Source organism: Leptonotus elevatus, chromosome 12, assembly GCF_054856555.1.
Source record: "Leptonotus elevatus isolate MCC_2025b chromosome 12, RoL_Lele_1.0, whole genome shotgun sequence".
Lineage (NCBI taxonomy): Eukaryota > Metazoa > Chordata > Actinopteri > Syngnathiformes > Syngnathidae > Leptonotus > Leptonotus elevatus.
The window spans coordinates 1,285,001-1,299,608 of NC_141250.1; the positions used below are offsets into that span (position 1 = coordinate 1,285,001).

At 43.9% G+C, this 14,608-nt stretch overlaps 1 protein-coding gene across 2 annotated transcripts in view; it reads left to right on the forward strand.

Annotated features, from left to right (window-relative positions):
- ubxn4 (UBX domain protein 4) overlaps nt 1-10,219 on the forward strand; it is a 65,487-nt gene extending 55,268 nt beyond the window's left edge. For both annotated transcript variants that reach the window (XM_086091728.1, XM_086091729.1), the window contains exons 12-13: nt 73-275; nt 9,804-10,219. In XM_086091728.1, the coding sequence (XP_085947854.1) occupies nt 73-275; nt 9,804-9,939 (339 nt within the window). In that variant the 3' untranslated portion in view covers nt 9,940-10,219. The remainder of the gene's footprint in view (nt 1-72; nt 276-9,803) is intronic.
- Nucleotides 10,220-14,608: the final 4,389 nt, after the last annotated feature.

Consider the following 14,608-nt stretch of genomic DNA (forward strand, 5'->3'; position numbering starts at 1 on the left):
CGTAAGTGTTTTTCCTTTCTCTGGTTTTTATTTTATTTTTTACAAAATAAACATTCCATCCTCTCCTTACAGTGTGGCAGACCTGCTTCTATTGTTGTCCCATCCACTGGTGGAATATGGGCGGTCTTGAGTACACTCTTCTACCCTTTTCTCACCGTATGGCGATTCCTCAGCTCCTTCATGTTTCCAACCCCACCACAAGAAACATCAAGAAGCTCTTTTCCGCTTTCTGAGTCCCACACCAGCCCAGCAACAGGCTCTGATCAAACAAAAAGGTGAGTGACAGTTTCTGCTTCTTTTTGTAGTGTGTATCACACAGTGACGTCTCTGCATTTGGAGCCAGTGGGGCCTGGCCCCACCAGATGGCGTTGTTGAGCACTATACAGGCTCATAATTGGTCTTCTTTGTAGCTAATAATTTATAAAATTTTATTTTATCAAGAATAATAATATTCAAATAAATACCAATTATGTTTGTAAGGTAATTTAGTTATAAACATGTATGTATAATACAAAGCCAAGTTCAATGGTCTAACTTTCTAAACAGGACTGAAATAGGCCCCATGAGCGCGTGTTGAAAGACCAAATGTGAACTAAGGTTGGCCAACAATATTTTTGAGTAATACCAACGGCTGAAACCATTTTAAGCATATTTCTTTTTTCTAATGCAACCCTCCCAGGTTCTTGGTTTGGTACATAGCAACGCCCTTGACAACAAAAATGCTTTTTTTCGGAAATCTCAAAAAATAATGTCACACGGGAATTGCAAGGGCAGTCAGCCATTGTACTGTATTGTTGATTGTCCCCTTGCATTCTTATTTGGTAAAATGACACGGCGCTTTGTGGTGGTGTACTGTTCTCAGTCAAAACAAAGTTGTACGAGTGGCCAAAAGATAATAGGAAATGGACCGCTTTCGTCTGTGTGGGAGCATTTTTGCTGACAGACAGTGAAGCAGTGCAGACGAAATTGGGCCCTAGTTGAGGACTTGAAGGCATGTGTGTCTATTGGCCAGTCCGCAATTAGGCCCTGTATATACTAGGACGTATGGTGTCATTGCTTTGGCTTCATGTAATAGAACTGCTCGACGTGAACAAGTTATGCCACAATTTGTGAATGGATTTGCAAGCTTGGGCTAAACGTGTATGCTAGCACTAATGTTGGAGCTTTCGCAAAAGCGCCATCATTTCTGAGGAGCCGCACGAGAACGAGACTGACTTTGACAATTCTACAATGATTTGGACAATGTTTAATTACTTCACTTGTGATCCTTTTTGGCGTTTTATGAAATGACCTCACATTTAGTCTTTAAGCTATGAGCCACTCAAATCATAGTGTGCATGTCCAAAGCTGCTCTCAATAGACAATCATTAACTGGGCCCAGCATCCAATTAAAATACAGGACGGATGTCACGTGACGTCAAGATCCAATCAACATACGCTCAGTTTTGACAGATGGCAGCCGCAGTATACAGCAGTAAACTAGATTGGTTTTCATCGGGAGCAAAAAGACTACGTAATAGCAAACCAGCAATACGAATGAAGTAGATTCGTTGATGATGTCATCGCTCAAGAGAGAGCGACAGCGCTGAAAAAACGGGGGGGAAACACTGCAGCAGTTATGAAGGAAGCTTGTGGCTCAAGTGGAGGTGAGATTTTGCAAGAGTGACCACTTTATAGCAGCACAGCTTGTGGACAGCACACTTTTTTTTTTCATTTCAGCAAAATGTTTCCATGTGCTGAATTTGAAGCAGCAAATAAAATCTGGCCAATTGGAAATAAAGTTAAGCTTGAAACTGAGCTGATGGAAAAAATAATAATCCCGATTATTTTGGTAATAATTGAAATCACGATTATTCCAAGGATTATATTTTTGATACAAAACAACAAAATGTTTAAGCATTTAATAATATTAAAACAAATACAAATATTTGAAACGCTATAATTATTAAAGTTCCTTTCGAAGAAAACAAAATTTGTTAAATTAGTCGTTTAAATGCAAATATATTAATTTAAACAACTCAAAATGAGTATTAATCTTTTCTTTTTCTTTACGATTATGCCAATTTTGTAATTGTAGAGTGTAGTAATTGGATTTTGATTAATTGCACAGTTCTATTTTGAACCATTCGAAAGTTTTATTCATAGCCTTAATTTGTTAAGGCTATGAATAAATGGTAGGCTACTTCATTTATATAGAGCTTTTTCACTCGATTGTGAACTTGAATTGAATTTGAATTTATTGTGTAGGGTTTGCTGCTTGTAGCCTACTGTTGTGCCCCACTCAGCTTTTAATGCCACTGGTATCACAGGTGGGCATCACGTCAATATTGATAGAAGATCCGTCAATGACGGACGGCCATTTGATTGAGGATTGACGCGAAACTTAAAAACATTGCTGCGTTGCCGCAAGTCGGTTTTTGTTTGTCAATGTAATCACCAATAACCGGGTCACGGACTGACGAATAGAAAACATTGACTGACACCCATTTCTGCAATTTCTCTCAATGAGTGCTGGGAATAACAGCGATAAAGTATAAGAAGCGGTGCAACTCCGTTATTGTCACGTTATGCAATAAACATGTTGCGATATCACACCCATCCTCTGAGGAAGCGGTGAGCAGCAGCAGGAGCCGCGCTTGGGAATCATTTGGTGATCTAACCCCCAATTTCAACCCTTAATGCTAAGTGTCTAGCAGGGACGCAAATGGGTCCCAATTTTATAGTCTTTGGTATGACCCGGCCGGGGATTGAACCCACAGCTCCTAATCTCAGGGCGGACACTCTACCACTAGCTCACTGAGCTAGGACGATTACAAGGCAAGGCAAAAAAAATTCTGCAGCACATTTCATACACAAGGCAACTCAATGTGCTTTACACAAGGAAAGCAAAAAACACAGTAGTTAACAACATTCAGAAGCAAAGCAGAGAAAACAAAACTATCTTACAAAATTTACTAAAATAACATTCATTGACAATGTTAAAACAGTAGACTGCAAACTTTAAAAACATTTAGCGTAAAGAGGTTTGTTTTTTAAGGTAATTAAAAGGGAAAAAACATGATTCAAAAACATTTAGACCTTAAAGGTATAGGAAAAAAAGCTACGTTTTTAACCTGCATTTAATGGCATTTACACTTCAGGTTGACTTCACTTCTGTTGGTAGCTTATTCCATTTGTGTGCAGAATATCAGCTAAATGCAGATGACCCATGTTTACTTTGAACTCTGGGTTCCACTAGTTGACCCAAGTCTGCACATCTCAGAGCCCTGCTGGGTTTGTATTCAATCATCATTTCCTGAATATATTCAGGACCCAAACCATTCATTGATTTATAGACCAGTAGCAGAATGTTGAAATCTATTCTACAGCTGACAGAGAGTCAGTGTAGAGCCTTAAGGATGGAAGTGATATGTTCTGATCTTTGTTTTGGTCAGAGCCCGAGCTGCAGCGTTCTGAATGAGCTGCAATTGTCTGATGTTCTTCTGAGAGAGTCCGGTCAAAAGACTGTTTCAATAATCGAGTCTGCTGGAGATAAACGCATGGATAAGCTTCTCTTGGTCTGCTTGGAGCATGCAGTCATTCAGTCTGAGGATGTTTTTTCAGGTGCAAAAAGGCTGTTTTAGTGATTGATTTGATATGATTGCAAAGTCAGGTCTATTAACACCCCAAGATTTCAAACTCGGTCTTTGGTTTCTAAAGACAGTGACTCAGGTGGGTTTTTTTTTAAGAGCTCAGTATTGTTCATTCGGTAATGTAATCATCATTGCTCTTCTTTTTTTTTTTTATGTGTATGTGCGTGCGTGCGTGCGAGTGTGTGTGTATTCGTTAGTTCACCAAAAACCTTTTTTTTTTTTTTTAAGAGCTCAGTATTGTTCATTCGGAAATGTCATCATCATTGCTCCTTTTGTTTTTTATATATATAATTTTTTTTTTTGCCTCTCCCCGCCCGTCCTCCGCCTCCCTGTCCCTTCTCCCTCGTCACCCTTCCTCCTCCTCTCCCCCTCTCTCTGCGGCCCTGCCGCTGCCCCCTGCCCTTCTTGTCGTCTCCTTCCCCCCTCCCTTCCCCCTCCCCGGTACGCCTTCCTTCCCCTCCCCTGGGCCGGGGGCTCCATCCAGGGCCCGGGTCTCGGTGCTACGGGGGCCGGCGGGGGTGGCTGGGGTTTGATGTCGTGCCCGCCCCGCTCCAGTGGGCGTCCTGGCACCTCGGGCGGGACCCAGTATCCGGGGGGCGAGCCCTATCGCCCCACCGGACGGGTCCCATATGCCCGCCGGGGTCCCGGAGGGGTGGGTGGGGGCTTGGTGGGCCGGTGCGCCTCCTGCCCCCGCCCGGTTGGGGAGGGCCCCGCTGGTCGCTCCTCTTAACTCACTACACTAGGTTTGCACAATACACTTTTATAGACATATAGGGCACATAACACACTTTGGGGGGTGGGGTAGGGTGGAAACACCGTCTTCACCCTACAACTCCCCTCCAATTTTAATACACCACACAACTTGGGGGGGGGGGCTTGTGGGGGTGCCATCGGTTGGGGGCCGCAGTATAGAGCAGTGCTGCGGTCCCCTGTCCGTGTCCCCCCCCCCCCCCCCCCCCGCCCGCCCTATATATTTTTTTTAATGCACCACATACACTCAGTAACATGCTTGGGAGGCGGGTGGATCGGAGCGTGGGAATATCATTTCCATCGGCTCCGGTTCACCTGCTCCTAATTTTAATGCACCACACACACACACTTGTATATACACTGGGTGGGGTCACATTCACGGTTTAGGGGTAGAGTTCGCCAGTCGGCGAGCTGGCGGACTCAGTAACAGGGGTTAACTTTCACAAAGAACGCTGGGGTGACGACCGGGGCCTTCCCCCGCTGGGCCTGGGGTTCGGGGGTGTCGGCCGCCCTCCGGTGCCCCCATTTCCCCCTTCTGCCCCCGGTGTTCCGTCCCTCCACACGGCGGGGGGTGGGGTGGGCGCGGCTGCCCTCTCCGCTCCGCTGTCCGGCCCCTCTTCGGCGCCGGTGCCTGGGTGGTCCCCGGGGGCTGGGGGTCGGGGGTTGGGGGGCTGCCGGTTGGTCGGGGTGGGGTCGGGGGGGGGGGGGTTCGGCTTTGTTGGGAGGGGGTGGCGGTGGTGGGGGTTGCTGGGTGGGGGGGTGTCTGGGGGATTGGGGACCTGGGGGCGGCTAGGGCTGGGTTGGGGTGGGTGGCGGGGTGGATGGGGGGCGGGGGGTCGTGGGGGGTGCGGGGGTTGGGGGCCGGTGGGGTGCCTGGCGGGCCTGCAGTGCCCCGTCCTGCTGCGTTGGGTCGGGGGGCGCTCCTGCTCCTGGGTTTGCTCTCCGGCCCCGGGGCCCGGGGGGTCGTCCTTTGGCGCTGCCGCGGCCTGGGGGGCCCTGAGGTGTTGCGCTTGCTCTGTTCCGGCGGGGGTCGACGGCTCCCCTCTTTGGTGGAGATTTTCATGCATGCCAGATCCACCACACCAGCATCTATCGAAACTCAGACACAATCTGCTTCTTCCTCAGGTCATTGAATCGGTGGAGGCTGGTGTCTGCGGATCTCACGCGGCTTCGTCTGTCCTTCCTTCCTTTTCTCGGTCTCTCCTTTGGTCTCTTGAGGCCTCCCTGATTTTATGTTTTTTGGATTTGTTGGGGTCTGGATGTTTCTTGGGCTGGGGAGGAGTTCTGGTGGGGGGTGTCTGGTCGGTGCTGGATTTCACCTTCCTTGGTTTTCTTTGGTCCCCTCGGGTCTCCTGGTGTTCGGTTTAGGTGAACGGTATGAGATTTTTTCTAATAGGTTTTCTGGTGAGCTTACAAATACACGCACGCACGCACGCACGCACGCACGCACGCACATACACATTCTCACCCACACACACACACAAAAAAAAAATAATAATTCACCAAAAACCTATTTAAAAAATCCCATACTGTTCACCTAAACCGAACACCGCCGTCAGGAGACCCGAGGAAGGACCAAAGAAAACAAAGGAAAGTGAAGTCCAGCACCGACCAGACACCACCCACCGGGCCACCCACCAGAATTCTTCCCCAACCCCGGAAACATCTAAATTCCAACAAATCCAAAAAAAAATAATCAGGGAGACCTCAAGAGACCAAAGGAGAGACTGAGGAAAGGAAGGAAGGACAAATGAAGCAGAGTGAGATCCACAGACACCAGCCTCCACAGATTCAATGACCTGAGGAAGAAGCAGATTGTGTCTGAGTTTCGATAGATGCTGGTGTGGTGGATCTGGCATGCATGAAAATCTCCACCAAAGAGAGGAGCCGTCGACCTCTGCCAGGACAGAGCAAGCGCAACACTTCAGGGTCCCCCAGGCCGCGGCAGCGCCAAAGGACGACCCCCGGGCCCCGCCAGGGCCACCGGCCGGAGAGCAAACCCAGGAGCACGAGCGCCCCCCCACCCCACCCCAACCCAGCCCCAGCCGCCCCCAGACACCCCCCCCCCCATTTTGATATTTGGTTTTTATTTGAGGCAGATATTTTTTCCATTAAAATGTGATTTATGAGGAGGTTAGACCATTGGTCAATATTCAGTTTGTTTATTTTTCCAGTTAACAAGAATTGTTTTTTTTGCGATAGTAAGGGCTACAAGTGTAGATTGAAATTGTTTATGTGGTAAGTCAGTTGTTGTTAAGTCACCTAGCAAACACAAGTTTGGAGAGAACGGTATCCTACAGTTCAAGATAGCGGAAAGTTTTTCTAAGACTTTAGTCCAGAAATACATAACCGGAGTACATAACCATAAAGAATGAAAATAAGTGTCTGTAGTGTTTTGTAACGGCAATCCTCTTTTCTTTTTTGCCGAAAACAATGACCTCCATTTTGTTTTCGTTTAGCTGGAGGAAATTTTGGTTCATCCATTGTTAATTTGCTCTAGTGAGTGACACAATACATTAATTGAACTGCTGTCATTTGGGGACATTGATAAATGCAGTTGTGTGTTATCTGCATAAATATGATAGTCAACGAAGCATTTGACCAAAGGTAACATACTGTATACAGACTGAACAACAGGGGTCCAAGGACTGACCCTTGAGGGACCCCACATGTCATGACCATTCGATCAGATTCAACATTTCTAAGTCCTATCCTCCAAGTAGGACCTGAACCATTTTAGGACTGTTCCATTTTAACCCCACCCAAGTTTCCAGCCTGTTCAACAATATATTATGATCGATCGTGTCAAATGCTGCACTGAGGTCCAATAAGACGAGCACTGATACCTTCCCTGCATCAGTGCTCAAACTTATATCGTTTAGTACTTTAATCTGATTTGTTTCTGTACTGTAATGAGGTCGGAAACCTGACTGAAATTGATCAAAAAGTCAGTTTGAGTTCAATAATTTGCTGAGTTGATTAAAAAACACTTTTTCAATAATTTTGGTTAAGAATGGAAGGTTTGAGATAGGTCTATAATTTGCTAACAAGGAGACATCGAGCACTCTTTTTTTATTTTTTATTTTTTTTATTGTATTTTTTATGTGTTCGATGGCGGCTACTTTCAGAGATTTAGGAAGCTCACCTGATGGAAGTGAGCAGTTGATTATTTGCTGTAAATCAATTTGTACAGATTTCACAATAGTTTTGAAAAGATGGTATTGAGTCAAGACAGCTTGTGGAAGGTTTAAACTGCTGAACTAAGTCTGTTATAGTATTTTGATCCACTGAAGCAAATCCTGTCATGGTAATTGAATTATTCCCGGGTGATTTTAAGGGCTGCGTCATTTTGTCATTTTGCTGGTTTGTCACAGAAAATAGAGTGTGTGTATTGTTGAGGTTCTTACTCAGACATTGTCTGTACAGGTCAAAATGAACTTGGAGTTTAGTTTTTCTCCACTTTCACTCTACTTTTCTGCACTTTGATTACAAAGTCATTATGTTGGTAGCACACTTCTGAGGTGTTTTAGGTCGGGATGAAATTGTCTTAGTTTTAATAGGAGCAACAGCGTCCAGGGCATTTAGAGATTTTTTTAGGTGAATTCATCCAGAAGTTCATCAACAGGCATTGACAATTGGTGATGCAGCCATTAATTTCATAAACATATTGCTTGTGTTCTCATTTAGCTATATATCTTTTTTATTTTATTTTTATAGAGACAGTGGTTGTTTGAACTTCTGGGATTGTTTGTACTTCAAAGAACACACAGAAATGATCTGAAATAGCCGAAACCCACACAAACATGAGAAACCATACTGGAAACAAACAGGGCACCTTCCTGCTGTGGGACAGTAGCATTAACCACAATGCCCTTCAAATAAAAATAAATAACATATAATTTTACATGGGTGGATGACTGGTTAGCACGTCCGCCTCTCAGTGTAGACAGCAGGAAGCCTATCCAGTTTTGTTGTGGCTGGAGACTTTAATCAGGCCTGTTTAAAGACTGTGTTGCCCAAGTTTGTGCAATATGTACAAGGTCCTACAAGAGGCAAAAATACACTTGGTCGGGTCTACTCAAATCTGAAAGAGGCATACAGAGTTATACCCCTACCACACCTGGGCCTTTCAGATCACATCTCAGTGCTTAGTGTCCCAGCCTATGAGCCGCTCAGAAGGAGAATTAAACCAGTAAGGAGGACTGTGAAAACCTGGCCGGAAGGAGCACTCAGCCAACTACAAGACTGTTTTGACAATACTGACTGGTCTGTTTTTGACTGTCAGGATTTAAATTAATACACCGAAACTGTTCTGTTTTATATTAAGACCTGCACTGACATCTACCACAGTGGACAAGCAGATTAGGGTCTTTAACAACAGGAAACCCTGGATGGTGAGGTCTTTGCTGAGGGCCCGGGACTCCGCCTTTGAGCCGGTGACCGGGATGCCTACTCCACAGCCAGGGCTAATTTAAAGCGGGGCATCAAAGCTTCCAACGAGCGTTGGGTGGCGACCCAGCTGGCTGACAACAACACAAAGCAGCTATGGCAGGGTCTCCAACATTTGACCAACTACAAGGGCAGTATATTGGAGTCAAGACGCCTCACTGGCAGATGAACTTAATCTCTTTTTCACCCGGTTTGAGAAGGGATCACACTGCCTTCCTGTCCCCATGGCCTTCGGAAAACCTTCTTGAGGTACATAAACATCAGGTGAAAATAAAATATGTGAACCCCTCATAAATCAGCAGGGTATTGGGGAAAGTGCTGAGGGCCTGCGCTGACCAGTTATCAGTGGTCCTGACAGGGATTATTAACACCTCACTGAAACGGGCCATCGTTCCATCCTGCCTGAAAGCAGCCACCATCATACCTGTCCCCAAAAAGGCCACATAAGCACCCTGAACGACTATAGGCCTGTAGCACTCACCTCTGTAGTCATGAAATGCTTCGAGAGGTTGGTCTTACAGGCATCCTAAACAAATCTCATTGTAACTTGTGTACAATGACAACAAAGCTATTTGATTTGAGATCAAGTCCGGGCTTCGGCCTTCTTAGGTGGTTTGCATGTTCTCCCCGTGCCTGTGTGGGTTTTCTCTGGGTACTCCGGTGTCTTACCACATTCCAAAGACATGGTTAATTGAGTGCTGTGAATTGTCCCTTGGTGTGATTGTGAGTTTGGATGGTTGTTCGTCTCTGTGTGCCCTGTGATTGGCTGGCAACCAGTTCAGGGTGTGCCCCGCCTACTGCCTGGAGCCAGCTGGGATAGGCTCCAGCAACCCTGTGACCCTTGTCAAGATTAAGCGGTTAAGAAAATGGATGAATGGAGGAATTTTACATCCCTGGGTGATAGCCAACCTGCCACAGCTATGTAGTTGCTGCATCACTTTAAATTTGGTATTTTCTTCTGTGTCGTTTCAGAGATTCTCTTCCCAGGCCTTTGACAAACCGTCCCAAGAACTTCAAGAAAGATGGTAAAATCTGCCAGCTCAGGGCTCAAGAGGACAGTGAGGATGACAACAACACCTGGAATGGGAACTCAACCCAGCAAATGTAGCTCTGTAAAAGCAGTTTTGTTTCTGTCTGCTCCTATTTTAACATCGCCACCACCACAAACCCATCCCTCCTGAATAATTTAATGCAGTCATTCTAGATTAGGGTTCACCAATATGATGCACCAGGTAGCCAGCCGTCAAGGACCACGACTGGCCCGCGGATCTGTTCTTAAAATAGCTCACCAGTAACGAGACTAGGATTCTAGGAATGATGTAAAAGTCATCATCTGAAAATGTTAACACTGCCAGGGATTTATAGAAATAAAGTCTTGCATATTGATATTTATTAGTTTCCTAATTATTGTGACAAATCATTAAAGGGATTACACCACGGAATTTTAAGGCCTTCCATAGTTAACTATAGGCATATAATAATTAAATCTTACCTTTGACACCTTGGCAATGGAATTTTTTACGAAGTATTAGGTATTTTGCTGGCTGTTTTTTTAATGCGGAACTAAAACAACGGGGCATGGGGAACCAGAGCCTGCAGCTCACAAGATGAGCGAGCTAACCACCAAACCATCCGTGCAGTTAGGCACAATAGCGCAAAAAGTTTTACTTGTAGATTACACAAGTGTCAGCCAGAACCCTTTCTGTGATTTTAAGACAATTAAGCCAATTGTCATTGAACTTTGGCATTGCAAATGTGAAGGATAATTGATTGCTTTGAATTCATTTGGACAGAATGTTTACTGACAAAGGCTACTTTTGTCAATATCCCATGGAAGGAGATCTCAGAGAAAGTTTAGTCGGGGTTGGGGCCGCACCCAATGACATCAAACAGTGCCAACAGCTTGTTTTCTCAGGTTGGGAGGGGCTGATGCTTGGAGAGATTCTGCTCTCCAAGCATCAATCGACCTAGAATTTCTCATACAGGGGCAAATGGAGGAAATCACCACTTTGGTGATGTTTTTGGTGAGGAATTAGCATTTTAACATGGCTAAAAGCTCTAAAAAGTTGATTTTTCACGTTGCTGTCCCTTGATGATCAGTGTTTTCACATGAATGAAGCTTATGAAGTAATAGCATTCATTATTAACTCACTTGCTCCCAAATTTTTTAAAATACATTCTATTTTAAATATTACCATGGTCCCAAAAACGTATACGTTTTTTATGTGTTTTTATGCTAGTGCATACAGAAGGCTTTGATGCAGCCTCTGAACTGAAGAAGTCACTTAAAGCAATGGTAGTTATTACAAAAACTAGAGGCACTGGTTTTTAATAACCTTTTTAGATCCACGCCCAAATCTTTTTTTTTTTTAGGGCGTAACATCTTAAGGTAAACTAACTTTACTCCAAAATATTGTCCACTCAGCGTAATTATTCATATGGCTTTCTTTTGGCCACTAGAATGCGCCACAGGCTTATAGTTAACTTAGAGCTGTATTATTTTGTGACCATTGGGGGGCACTGTGAGTCCACGGAAGACTTAGGTCCGTGACCCTTCGCTGAACTTGAGCTCGCCCTCTACATGAACTGACAGAGCTAACCAGCTCACGTGCAGCTGCCTGATTGTAAATTTTGTAAATAAGACATTTTTACGAGTTTCACCTGCCCTGGTGGTGGGTACTGACTCTTTTCTTCGGCCCGCTTAACAGGTTTTTTGACAAGATACTCATTGTTAGAAAGGCTGTTAAATCATTTTTAACAAACTACAGTTAGATTTTTTTCCGAACCAGAGGGTCAACGCACTTCGTACAAGTCTATCTTACAGAATGTTCCACAATGTTCCAATACATACGACCTCAGGAAGACCACACTTGTTCCAGACTACTAACACAATGTGTTACAACATAAGATACAGTAGCTCTCAAATGTCACACACATAATGTCACTGGATACCTTTAAATTTGCATAGATGGCTGAATTAGAATACATCAACAGTGATGACACAACCCCGCTCGGCCCCAGATTGACTTCAAAACCACTTCCAAGATGGTTTAAAAAGCAGTTCCATTGTAAACGCTGGGCCCTGAAAGAGTCGAATGGAAGGGTAGACATCCTGGGCCAAGGAAGGCGCTTTCGGTGTGAAACCTAATGCAAAAGTTTGAGGTCTCTATAAAGAAAAAGGTACCAATATACAGGTTCATGAGAAACGAGGAAATAGATGCAGTGTGCTTGCGTGGGTTTTCTCCGGGTACTCCGGTTTCCTCCCACATTCCAAAAACATGCATGGCAGGTGAATTGGACACTCCAAATTGTCCATAGGTGTGATTGTGAGTATGGTTGTTCGTCTCTGTGTGCCCTGCGATTGGCTGGCAACCAGTACAGGGTGTACCCCGCCTACTGCCCGAAGCCAGCTGGGATAGGCTCCAGCAACCCCACGACCCTTGTGAGGACAAGCGGTACAGAAAATGGATGGATGGATGGATAGTCAGTACAAGGCAGTGGATCAGTTTGTATCCAGGCCACAGATAAAGGAGTTATACTTCATTTATATGTAAGCGCGCCCTGATGAACTCCTTTGTTGTTTCTTTTATTTGGTAAAGGTTATTTTTTGTTCCATCTTTTCTGTTCATTATTTATTTGTTTTGCCCCTTCCTCACAAGTTATATCAATAATGTAATTTACCTGAACACTTATGATGTTGTTGTGTTTGTGATTTTATTTTTATTTTTTTGTCCCCTTGCAAACTCTGTTCTGGATTTCTGCGTTTCTCCTGTCACAGAATAAAGCAGTTCTGGCATGTTCGGGCATATAGATACTATCAAATTGTGCGACTAACCTGGAAAATTTGCTAGTAAGTAAGTAATTAAAAAGAAAAAACCTAACCCTCACTACAGAAGCTGTGATCATTTAAGTGGTACCTAACTCATTTGCTCCCAAAAACGTATTATTTTCAATATTGCCTTGGTCCCAAAAACATATTTAAAGCAATAGTAGTTATTACAAAAAAACGGCCTGTAGGTGGCAGCAGAGTGTGAAATCAACCAGGGCCATGCTGCAACAGGCTCTTTTCTCTAGTGTTTTGAACAGGTTTGTAAATAATGATGAAACTTAACTGTATTCTAATGCTAATTGCTGCAAAATGAAAACAGATACAAATATACTTTTTTCCTTATGAAAGAAGAGACTCTTATCTTTCTTTTGGTAGGTTCCATGTTTTTCTAGCAATATAACACAATATTCTGTTGGCCTTGCAAAATCAGTCAAAATCCAGTAAAACAACCGGGAGCGAAGGGGTTGCTTCAGTGAAAATGGCTGGGAATGAATGAGATCATTTTATAATGGTCCTTAATGAAACAAAACTATCCTTATACTCATATAATAATCGCAATGTACGTCGAAGCACCTCCAACAGGAAAGTGAACCTGAAAAGTCAACTGTAAGTACAAACCCAATTCCCCAAAAGTTGGGACACTATACAAATTGTGAATAAAAACTGAATGCAACTATGTGGAAGTGCCGAATTTCAATATTTTGTTCAGAATAGAACATAGTGGAGTGGCAATGTCTCAGAAGCGAAGATGGGTATCACCAATTCCTCCAATGTTGTGCAGAAAGATAGTGTAGAAATATCAGATGTTTGCCAGCGAAAAATTGCAATAAGGTTGAAGTAATCATCATCTACAGTGCATAACATCATCCAAAGATTCAGAGAACCTGGAACAATCTGTGTGTGTAAGGGTCAAGGCCGAAATATCATTTCCATGGGCATTTTGGGCCCATGATCTGTGGGCCCTTAAATGGCACTGCACCGCAAACAGGAATGCTTACTGTAAGGGAAATCACAGAAAGGGCTCAGCAATACTTTCAGAAAACATTGTGGGTGCCAGCCGCCGTTGCCAGATGAAACTCTACAGTACAAAGAAGAAGCCATTTCTAAAGCAGACCAAGAAGCGCAGGTGTTTCTCTGGGCCAGGGATTATTTAAAATGGAGTGTGGCAAAGTGGAAACCTGCTTTGTGGTCAGACGAATCACGATTCAAAGTTGTTTGTGGAAAACTGTGGCGCTATATCATACTGACTAAAGAGGACAAGGACAACCCAAGTTGTTATAAGCCTGCATCTGTGATCGTATAGGGTTTCATGAGTGCGTGTGGCATGGACAGCTTCCACATCTGGAAAGGCATTGTCAATGCAGAAAGTTATATTCAGATTCGAGAACAACATATACTCCCATCCAGGCATCATCACTTTCGGAGAAGATTTCTCAACACGATAATGCCAGACCACATGCAGCACCAATTACAATATCATTATTGAAATGGCCAGCCTGCAGTCCACTTCTTTCACTTATAGAGCACATTAGGCGCATCATAAAGAGGAAGGTGCAACAATGAAAGCCCAAGACAGTTAGAGAGACGTGTGTTAGACAAGAATGGGACAGCATTCCTATTTCTAAACTTGAGAAACTTGTCTTCTTGATCCCCAGACGTTTGCAGACTGTTGTAGGAAGAAGAGACATAAGTGGTGAAAATGGCCTTGTCCCAACTTTTTTTAGATTTGTTGACACCATGGAATCTAAAATCAACATAGTTTTCCCTTAAAATGATACATTTTCTCAGTTTAAACTTTTGACCTGTTCTCAATGTTCTATTCTGAATAAAATATTAAAATTTGGCACTTCGGCACTTCCACATAATTGCATTCAGTTTTTATTCACAATTTGTATAGTGTGCCAACTTTTTGGGAATTGGGTTTCTATGCCATATCCATGATCACATG